Below are 10,269 nucleotides of genomic sequence, written 5' to 3' on the forward strand. Positions count from 1 at the left end.
GGAAAGGAAAGGAAAGGAAAGGAAAGGAAAGGAAAGGAAAGGGAAAGGAAAGGAAAGGAAAGGAAAAAGGGAAAGGAAAAGGAAAGGAAAAGGAAGGAAAAGGGAAAAGGAAAGGAAAGGAAAGGAAAGGAAAGGAAAGGAAAGGAAAGGAAAGGAAAGGAAAGGAAAGGAAAGGAAAGGAAAGGAAAGGAAAGACAATCACACCCAGGCTTTCCTGCCTTGCTGTTTGCATACCAGCTGCTGGCACTCTCCATGCAAACCCATCCCCGTCACCTTGGCTCACAGGAAGCCACTGAGGAGCGATGAACAACGTTGATCATCACACTTCAATGCCAAGAAAACTTGCATTTTGTTGTCTATGCCACATGCGTAGCAGAAAAACTATGCCAGGAATGTGGAAGAAGGCTGAAAGTTTTTGTGGGGACTCGTTTTTTGGATCTCTCTCTGCTTGCAGAGCCAGATGTCTTTCAGCTCCTCGGTGTCTAACGTTACAGAGCTGTGAGGGAGCTGGGTGAATTTCTGCACTTCAGCCAAAACAGCCATTTCTGTAGGATTTGATGCTCCAGACCCTAAGCCTGCCCCGCAGGGATAGTGACAAGCAGTGTCCCCAGTGCTCCTGGGCTGCTCCCAGTGGGATGCTCTCACTCCCTGGCCTCTTGGAGCACAGGGATGTGACCTCACCAGCACAGCACACCACGGTGGGACCAACCCCTCCACAGCACCCGTGTTGGGAGAAAGGTGCTGACCTTGAAGCCAGTTTTGGCTGAGGAGAACAAAGAGGAACCTTGCCACGAGGTGGTCACAGAGATGGAGCCAGGTTCCTCACATGATGGATAGTGAGAGCTGGGGCAGGAGAGGTTTGGAGTGGATGGGAGAAGAAACAATTTCTCCAGTACAGCAGTGAGCAAGGAAAGGTTCTACCAGCTCCATCCTTGGAGGTTTGCAGGATAAAGCCCTGCCTGCCCCAGTGTGACCCTGCTTTGGGCAGGAAGCCTACAGCCCAAATCCCCCCGTGGTGCCCGGGAGGGAAGGACTCACCTTGGCCCAGACGGGACAATGTCGCCGGGTGTCTGTGAGCTCCCAGACACCACTTCGCCCCTTTCCCCGCCCGGGCGGGGCCGGCAGCTCCCGGGGCGGGGGCAGCGGGGGCTCGGCCCGGGGACCCTGCCCGGCCCCGCCCCGGGACCCGCGCCCAGCGCCGGCACCGCTCCCCCCGCCGCTGCCCCGGCTGGGAGGAAGGAAGGAAGGAAGGAGGGAGGGAGGGAGGGAAGGGGGAGGGAGGGAATCAGGGAGGGAGGGAGGGAGGGAGGGAGGATGACAGCACCGTGAAGAAAAGCAGGGGACCCGCTGCTCTCTCTCCTCCCGCACGGCAGGACCGGGCTCGCTCGCCCCGCGGAGCGGCCGCCGCCGGGTACGTGCAGCGGGGTCGGGCTCGGAGCGCAGCCGGGGGCCGGGACGGGCGCGATGGGCAGCGGGAGCCCCGGGGCTCGGGGCAGGATGGCGGCGGGGCTCGGGTCTCTCCCGGCGCGGCGGGACTTGCGGGAAGTTGGGCGTGCGAGGAGGGGCCGCGGCCCCGAGCTCAGCCCCCGGCCCGGGCAGGGCGAGCGGGGCCGGCGGGGAGCGCGGGGCTCGGTGGCCGCATCCCCCCGCGGGCTCCGGCGGCTCCTTTGTGCGCCCTCCGGCCTCGGCCGCTCCTTTGTCTCGGTGCGGGGCCCCCGCCGGCCGCTCCCGCAGCGGGGCAGCGCCGGCCGTGCCTCCCTTCCTCCCTCCCCTCGGCGGACAGCCCGATCCCAGCACCCCGCTGCCGAAAGTCCTCCCGGCACATGACTGCTCAGCAGCTTTCCCCGTGCCTTTCTTTCGGGAAAAAAAAAAAACGGGGAAAAAAAATCAATGGAATGGGATGGAGCTCTGCAGCGCCGAGCCTCCGTCCGGAGCGGAGCGCGTTTGGGGAGACAGAAGGAGACTTTGGAAAATGAGAGTTTCTCACAACCATCCCGGAGTTGCATCATCCGTCCTGTCAGCCCCTAGCAGGGAGCACTGGAAAGTTGTTCTCACCCTTTCCCCTCCTGTCCCGGGGCCACCGGGGCACGCTGGCCCTCGGCCGGCGCCCGGCAGCCAGGGACATTTCTGCCGGAGCAGGGACTCTGACACGGGCCCTGGCTGGCATGGGGGTACCCTGGGGGAAAGGCCATCCCAGCAGCGTCCCCGCTCCGTGCCTGCCGGGATTTCAGCAGCTGCTCCCCGCCACACTGGGGAGAGCTGCCCACGCCCCACTGCCTCTGCACCGAGCCTGGCTTTGGTGCCTGGAGGAAAGAGTCTCCTTTTCCACAGCCAACGATTTACAACGCTACACCAGGACAGGCATTGAACTCTGCAATTTTTCCACATCTACCATGTTGCTGCAGCTCGATTTCACACCCCAGTGTCCCCGTGCTGACTCGAGCACAGGTCACTGTCCCCCCGCCAGCATCTCTTGCCACCAATCCCTTCTGCATCCCTGGAGCGCTGCAGGCGCCTGGCTGGGGCTGAAAGGGGAGCAGAGGCGGGCACAGGGAGCGCCGTACCCCTGCTTTGGGGTGGGTCTGGCCGAGGAGCTTCCGTGGAGCAGCGAGGGAAGGGGTGTGGGGCGGTGGGAGGGACCGTGGGCTCCGCGCCCCAAAGAAAGGGCTCATTGAAGCACGGTCGGGCATTTGCGGTTCCCGGCGTGGCCGGGGGCCGCCGGCACGCACAGCAGCCGGCATTGTGCCACCGGCGCCGAGCAAACGTCCTCCCACCCGTCCTGGTGGTCTGCTCTGCAGCCCCCCTCGCTGCCCAGCACTTGGGCGCTTTCAGTTGCTCACCTTTGCTGCAGGTGGTGCTGCAAACCCCAGCCCGGCCGTGTCTGTGGTTGCCGGCGGGTTGGATTCAAGGCTGGAGGTGTTTTAGCTGGGTCCTGGTCCAGATGCACCTCCAGAAGCTGCTCCCTGCCTGGCAGATGCTCGTGTTTTATCCCCACACCCAGCACTGATGTCTCTGAGCCCCATGGGGTTCAGCAGGGCCAGGAGCAGCAGCTCTCCTCTCTGCTGGGTCAGGAGAAAACTCCTGGTGTCTCTTTGGACACCACCACGGTGAGGGAGAGAAAAGAGCACTCTGTCCTGGCCATGAAGCCTGTGCTGGTCCTGTCAGCAGCATTACTGTGCCCTCACCAGCCTCTGCACCCCTGCTGCACAGTGGGACACGAGGAACAAGGACAGCTCATCTGGGTCATCACACAGAGCAGGTGGGACAGGGAAGAGTGGACAGGACCTCATGCACTGGAGTTTGAGAGCTCGTGCAGTGAAAACAAAGTTGTTCCAGTGGTGCCTGTTCGTACCAACCCCGTTCCTGCTGCTGCTCCTGAGTGTAACCTCTGAGTCAGAAGGACTTTCCATTCCCAACTTTCTCCTCCAATGGGCACTTTCCTGGCTTCGATTTGATGAGGATTGTGACTATTCTCAGCAACTTTATAAACATTGTAGGAGATGACATTTTTCCACTCTTTTTTTTTTTTTTTAGCTTGACTAGACATGTTTTTAACCAAAAAATACCTGCCTGGACAGGCTCCTTAGCTGTGCTGCAGGGCAAACCGAAGCAGTGCTGTGCTTGTGCCATGCCTTGGAGGACAGCCAGCACCAGGATGAAAATTGCTGGGAGATGAAAGCAAAGTGGGAAGCTCTGGTGGCACGTTTCCCAAGGCCAGCCTCGGGAGGAAGCTGGGAGCGGAAATAGTTGAAAGAGTAAATACAGAGAGGTTTTTTTTTCCCCAGGTTGCAGACAAAGAGCAGCACGGAGAGCAGATAAGCCCCGTGCTCTTTATCTCTTTGTTGTTCCGCCTCTGTGTTTTGCTGATCCAGTGTCTGATGAAGTCTGATGAAGCAAAGGACCGTGGAGGGAATTACTCAGAGCAGCAGCAGCTCCAGGGGCAGTGAGCTCAGCTGCAGGTCACTGCGGGCTTCCATGGAGGGATGGATGGGAGTGGATGGGGGCTGGATGGTCAGAAGGATCTCAGGAACTCTTGCACGTGGGTGTTTCATTGCCTTTCTGAGTCCAGAGCTCAGTTGTTGCCTGTTGAGTCACCAGAGGAAAATGTGACTTCATCCAGCCTCACCTCCAGCTGGCTGCCCCTGGCAGCCACAGGCATCTTTCTTTCCTGGATCTCACCTGGTGGGGGCTCAGGGCAGCCAGAGATGGGGAAAGAGAGCCCCAAGGCTTTGTGTAAAACCTTCCCTTTCCCAAAACAGAGCTGAAAGCCCCTGCTCTGCTCTGCCAGTCACACAGTCCTGTGGAATGCCCTGCAGGAGGGTGGCAGGAGCATCCCTTCCCTCCTTCCTCTCACAGGGCCTCTGCTCTTCTCACCCCTCCTGCACCACCAGTGGGAGCATCCATCCCACAAACCAACTTGCTCCAGCACACTGGAATGATTTGGTGTCTCCATTACTGTCCAAGATCTTCCCTCTTGCTGTGGCAAGGTTAAGTTAACTTGCTGGTAGTGATGGATCCCACCTGGGCAGATTTGCATGGGAACAAAATCCCCAACATCGCCCAAAAAAGCTCCTTTTCTGGCTTTAACTCATCTGGGAAATCCATAAATCTCTGCAATAGGAATTGCAGCCATCCCTGCTGAATTGAAAAGCACTTCCAGCCTGAGGGATAGGAAAAAGCGGGGAGCAGCATCTGAGCTGTGGGCGCTGTGTTCCCCAGCATCTCAGCTTAGCATTCCTGGAAATTATCCCGCTTTGCTTTGGGATGTGGAGAGCAAGATGAGGCTACCTGCCATCTCCAGGGGTGATGTCCATCCATCTGTCTGCTCACACAGGTGCATTTCCAGCAGTGGACACTGGCAGGGCACCCTGGGGCGGCAGCAGCAGCATCCCAATGGTTCTCCTGATCCATCCATGCCAGCAGAGCCCTGGAGGGGAGCGTGCAGGGACACAGAGCCCCTCTGTTCCCCTCACAAAGGGGCACTTGTGGCCGTGCAGTGCCCCAGCCGTGCGGGCCCCAGCGAGGCTGAGCTTTAGGCTGAGCTTGAGGCTGAGCTTTAGGCTGAGCCAGGCAGCCTCACCAGGTCACCCGTGTGTCCCCAGCCCCTCAACTCAGCCCTGACGGGGCCCCGCGCTGTCGCTGCCGCCCCGCGGGTCCCGGGCGGGATTTGCAGCCGGTTGTTTGGTTAATGAATGGTGTCTGCCCCGGGCCTGGGAATGAGGGGTTTGCCAGCGCTGCCGGCCATGGATCTCTGTGTCACCCCTGTGAATAATTCCTGCTCTGTGGCTCATTTGTGGTCAGGCAGCTGGGGGCATTAGAGGGGGAGAACGCGGGGCTGGCTTTGCCCAGGGATTTGTCCGAGGAAGCGGCTGATGCCATCCCCTGTGCGAGGGGACTGTCCCCAGCCCCAGGCGAGGGCAGGGATGGGGACTGTCCCCAGCCCCAGGCGAGGGCAGGGATGGGGACTGTCCCCAGCCCCAGGCGAGGGCAGGGATGTAGATCACCGCCCCCTGGGATGCCCCGACTCTGAGACGCGGCCGGCCGCACACAGAGGATTTTGTGTACTTGCTTTTTTTCTCTCGGTTGCTCAAAAACTCCGACAAATCCTGTCATCGAGGGGGCACAACCGAGGAGGGGGGATGTGAGGGGTGGCTGGTGAAAGGCACCTGCCCCGGCTGCTGGTCTGTCCCCGAGGAGCAGTGTGATGACAAACTAATGACAAACTAAACTAACGGGGCTGTTAAAAACACACACACACACACACACACACACACACACACACACACGTGTGCCGGGGATCTCGGTGCCGCTTGCTGAAAGGGGGGAGCTGGGGGACCACTGTGGGAGGGCTCTGGAGTTGCCAGGGCTCTCCAGAGTCCCTGCATCCCACTAAATCCTGAGTTTCCTGGGTGCGTGGGTGTGGATGTCTCTTTTTAGAAGGTTTTGCTGGAAAGGAGATGGCTGGAAGCCAAGCCTCGGGAGCTGAGTGCTTTGCTCAAGCTGGGAAATTCCTGGTCCTCGCACAGAGAGGACTGGGAACCTGACAGGCTGGGTGCTGCCCTGGCCACGGGACACATCCCACCCCTCCTGCCCATGGTCCCTCCTTCCCAGCCGGAGGGGCATTCAGCGAGCAACGCTAGAAAATGCACATTTTGGCCTAAAAAATGCACATTTTGGCCGAGCCTGACGAGGAAGAGGTTGCGACGTGACGCAATGCCTGGCAGGGCTTCCCCGCTCCACGCTCTGCCGGGGGCTGCAGATGCCGAGGCTTGGCCAGGGCATCTCCCCTCCAGCAAACCCTGGGTCCCCCCAGAGGATGGGGCTCTGCCCGGCTCCCCTCCTTCACCCCAAAGCAGGGCTGGGATGGGCTGCCCCTTGTGGAGCCCAGCCAAGGCTAAATAGACTTTCCCTGAGTCACCAAAAGTCTGGCCAAGAAAGCAGGACGAGCTAACGGCGTCACCCCGGGCAGGTGGCAGGTGCCAGCAAGGCCTAGGGGTGCAAATCTGCACACTGGGGACCTGCCCCAGAGCCTGAAACAGCGGCTGTGGCCCCCAAATCCCCAGCTGGGGTGTGGGTTTGGTGCGACTCAGAGCATTTCCAGCAACGCCCCGATTTGGGTGCTGAAGGAGGGGCTGGGGGGGCGGGACTTTTCTGCCAAGTCTCCTGGTTTTGCATCCCGCACAAGCAGCTGCACCATCATTTGGGGTTTTTTTTTTTCTTCTTCCCATTTTTGGCAAAAGCCTCCCTCAGAGCATTCCACTCCCCCAGGGGGACTGGCAGCAGCAGCGTTTTCCGGCCTGCCGTCGTTCCTGAAAACTCTCTGGGTTTCATTTTCGAGGCTCAGCAGCTGCTGCTGCCATGCTGGGGGAAGGCGGAAGCTGCTCAGCCCCACTCTGGGGCCCTACAGTGGAGCCTCCAAGCCTCTCCTTTCCAGAGGTTGGGAGCCACAAAGTGCAGAAGATCCGGATGATCCAGGGGCTCCCTCGCTGGCAGCAGCAGGTTTTTGCCAGCGGGAAGCAGGCAGCTGTTGGGTGGCAGGGATTGGGTTTCGAGGTGGGCAGGGGGAGCTGGTGGAAGCGTGGGAAGGCATCCTGTCGGGCAGATATATTTTGGGAAGGAGGAGGAGCAGCCGATGGGGCATTCAGGCAGCTGCTCGTCATCCGGGGGTGGGATGGAGCAGTAAGGAGGAGCTTCCACTTTTTTACTGCTCTTGTCCAGCCTTTGTCAGCCTCTGACCCTCGCCATGCTGAGCCTTCTTCTCCCCACAGGCAGGGCTGGCAAGGCCCTAGCCCAGGACACCTTCCCAGTGTGCAGGAGGGACCTGTGTGTGTTCCCCATGGAGATCCGACGTGCTTTGCCCCAGGATATCCGGGAGCTGCTGCACTGCTTGAAGATGAAGAGCAAGTACGCCATCCTGCTGGTCTTTGTCATCAGCATCGTCATCATCGAGAAGGAGAACAACTTCATCTCCAGGTAGGCAGTGGGCACCTGAGCCATGCCAAGGTTTGCAGCCTCTCTCCCCCAATCCTCCTCCTATGCAGAGGAGCCCCCAAGTCCCCTGCCGGGATGCAGGGTGGTCCTGCTGTCCTCCAGGCTGAGCTGGCTCTCCCCACAGGGTGTCGGACAAGCTGAAGCAGTCCCCGCAGGCTCTGGCAGAGGCCAACAGCACGGAGCTCAGCCCAGCACCGGCCAAGAACAGCTCGCTGGCCTCGCTGCAGGAGCTGGACGCTGCCTTCTCCCAGCTGAGGTCCCACCTGTACAACATCACCCTGCAGCTGGCAGGTGACACCGCGGACCCCGGGCCACGGCGGCACGTCCTGCTGATGGCCACCACCCGCACTGGCTCCTCCTTCGTCGGCGAGTTCTTCAACCAGCAGGGCAGCATCTTCTACCTCTTTGAGCCCCTCTGGCACGTCGAGAAGACGGTGAACTTCCTGCCGGGGGGAGCCAGCGCGGTGGGCTCAGCCTTGGTTTACCGAGACGTCCTCAAGCAGCTCCTCCTCTGCGACCTCTACATCCTAGAGAACTTCATCTCCCCGGTTCCCGAGGGCCACCTGACGCCCTTCTTGTTTCGGCGGGGCTCCAGCCACTCGCTGTGTGAGGAGCCCGTCTGCACGCCCAGCACCAAGAAGGTCTTTGAGAAGTACTACTGCAAGAACCGCCGCTGCGGCCCCCTCAACATCACGCTGGCGGCCGAGGCGTGCCGGCGCAAGCAGCACGTGGCGCTGAAGACGGTGCGCATCCGGCAGCTGGAGTTCCTGCAGCCGCTGGTGGAGGACCCCCGGCTGGACCTGCGCATCATCCAGCTGGTGCGGGACCCCCGCGCCGTCCTGGCCTCGCGCATGGTGGCCTTCTCGGGCAAGTACGAGACCTGGAAGAAGTGGGCGTCCGAAGGGGAGGCCCCGCTGCGCGAGGAGGAGGTGCAGCGGCTGCGGGGCAACTGCGAGAGCATCCGCGTGTCGGCGGAGCTGGGGCTGCGGCGGCCGGGCTGGCTGCGGGGCCGCTACATGCTGGTGCGCTACGAGGACGTGGCGCGGGCGCCGCTGCAGAAGGCACGGGAGATGTTCCGCTTCGCCGGGCTGCCCCTCACCCACCAGGTGGAGGAGTGGATCGGCAAGAACACGCAGGCTCCCCCCGACGGCAACGGCGTCTACTCCACGTGCAAGAACTCCTCGGAGCAGTTCGACAAGTGGCGCTTCGGCATGCCCTTCAAGCTGGCGCAGGTGGTGCAGGACGCCTGCGGCCCGGCCATGCAGCTCTTTGGCTACAAGCTGGCCAGCAGCCCCGAGGCGCTGGCCAACCGCTCCTTCAGCCTGCTGGAGGAGGCACAGCCCGCATGGGTCACGTAGCGACACAGGTCATGGTGGCGGGGCGGAACGAGGGGCTGCGGCCGTGCTCCCGGCCGGTCCGGAGGCGACCTGGGGGTCCCTGCTCCCAAAAATGCTCCAGGTGGCAGCCCCAGGAGCCGGAGCGTCTTCGCAGAGCTGGCCCCAGGGTCCTGCAGAGCCTGAATTACTCAATTTCTCCGGGAATGGGGAAATGGTGAGGGTGAGGGAAGGTGGGGTCGGCAACAGGGCCACCTCCCCAGCTTGGGAGCTGCACTGAGGAGGAGGAGGAGGGTGATGGCAAGCAGAGGGGGACAGGACCAAGCACCTCTGCCTTGCCACCCCCCCATGCCAGCTGGGATGGGGCAAGGACAAAATCCCTGTGGTGTCAGCAAGCGCCCAGAGACCTTCTTGGTTTAGTGCCTTCATTCACCAGCAGAGACTGGAAACTGCCCACAGAGCCCTGGACGGCGCTTGGGCTACAACAAAATGAGGTGACTATGGTTTGGTGCTCTTCAAACTTGGTTTTGGAGGTTTGGGTTTATTTCCTTTTTTCCCTGTGTGTATTTGCATACCAGGTGAATTTATTTATTTATTATGTGAAAAGGAGGGGGAGGCTGGTCAAGGAGCTAAGCCCAAAAATCAGAGCAGCACAACATGCCACAAAGGGAGACACCCAGAACAGAGGCCACATTTTAGCTGGGGACCACCACGTGTCCTTCTGTACGATCTCGGGAGAGCCCCCGGGGACTGACGGGCTGTAACCCTCCCAGCCCCCGTGTGGCAGCGACCGCGAACTTCTGAGGAGGTGCTGAAAGACGGTCAGACTTATCTGATCAAAAACAAAGCCACCAGCACAGAGTCCAAAGCATCTCCTCTCTCCTCAGTATTGCTGGGTGTCCCTTGCCTGGGCAGCCCCAGAAATAACAGCACTGATGGGTGGCCAAACCGGGTAGTGGCCCAGGGAATTTCAGGGTGTTTGCCTTTTGCAGATGTTGACCCAGTGCCAAGCTGCTCCCTCCAATTCACATTTCATTAATTAAAATGCCTATTTTTAGCCCTCTTTGTATCTCATTCTTTTTCTCCCCGAGATATTTTGGGCTATGGCAGCCACCTGAGGGAGAAGTCAAACATTTTGGTGCAGAGTGGCTTGCCAGTGAGCCCTGAGGGGTCCCAGCAGCCGCACGTCCCCTTCTCCCCAACTAGAGCTGTTGGCCAAAAGCAAAAATAAATAAATGAAGCGAGGCGGCAGCCGGCCACAGCTGGGCTGAGCTTTGCCGGCCGGGAGGAACGTGCCGGGGCTCCGGAGCAGGGCTGGGCTGGGCTGAGCTCACAAAAGCCGCGTTTTTGACCCAAGAGGGAGAACAGAGGCGGCATTGAGGAGCGCGGGGCCGGCCGGTGGGGAGCACAGCACCGGAGCCCCGGGCAGCCATCCATCCACCCA

At 60.5% G+C, this 10,269-nt stretch overlaps 1 protein-coding gene across 1 annotated transcript; it reads left to right on the plus strand.

Annotated features, from left to right (window-relative positions):
- Nucleotides 1–1,287: 1,287 nt before the first annotated feature.
- On the plus strand, nucleotides 1,288–9,878 carry CHST3 (carbohydrate sulfotransferase 3). Its single transcript, XM_030951727.1, has 3 exons — nucleotides 1,288–1,411; nucleotides 7,269–7,473; nucleotides 7,616–9,878. The coding sequence occupies exons 2-3, from the start codon at nucleotides 7,337–7,339 to the stop codon at nucleotides 8,847–8,849; spliced, it is 1,371 nt and encodes a 456-aa protein (XP_030807587.1). The 5' UTR covers nucleotides 1,288–1,411; nucleotides 7,269–7,336; the 3' UTR covers nucleotides 8,850–9,878.
- The last annotated feature ends 391 nt before the right edge of the window (nucleotides 9,879–10,269 follow it).

This window comes from Camarhynchus parvulus, chromosome 6, assembly GCF_901933205.1.
Source record: "Camarhynchus parvulus chromosome 6, STF_HiC, whole genome shotgun sequence".
Taxonomy (NCBI): Eukaryota; Metazoa; Chordata; class Aves; order Passeriformes; family Thraupidae; genus Camarhynchus; species Camarhynchus parvulus.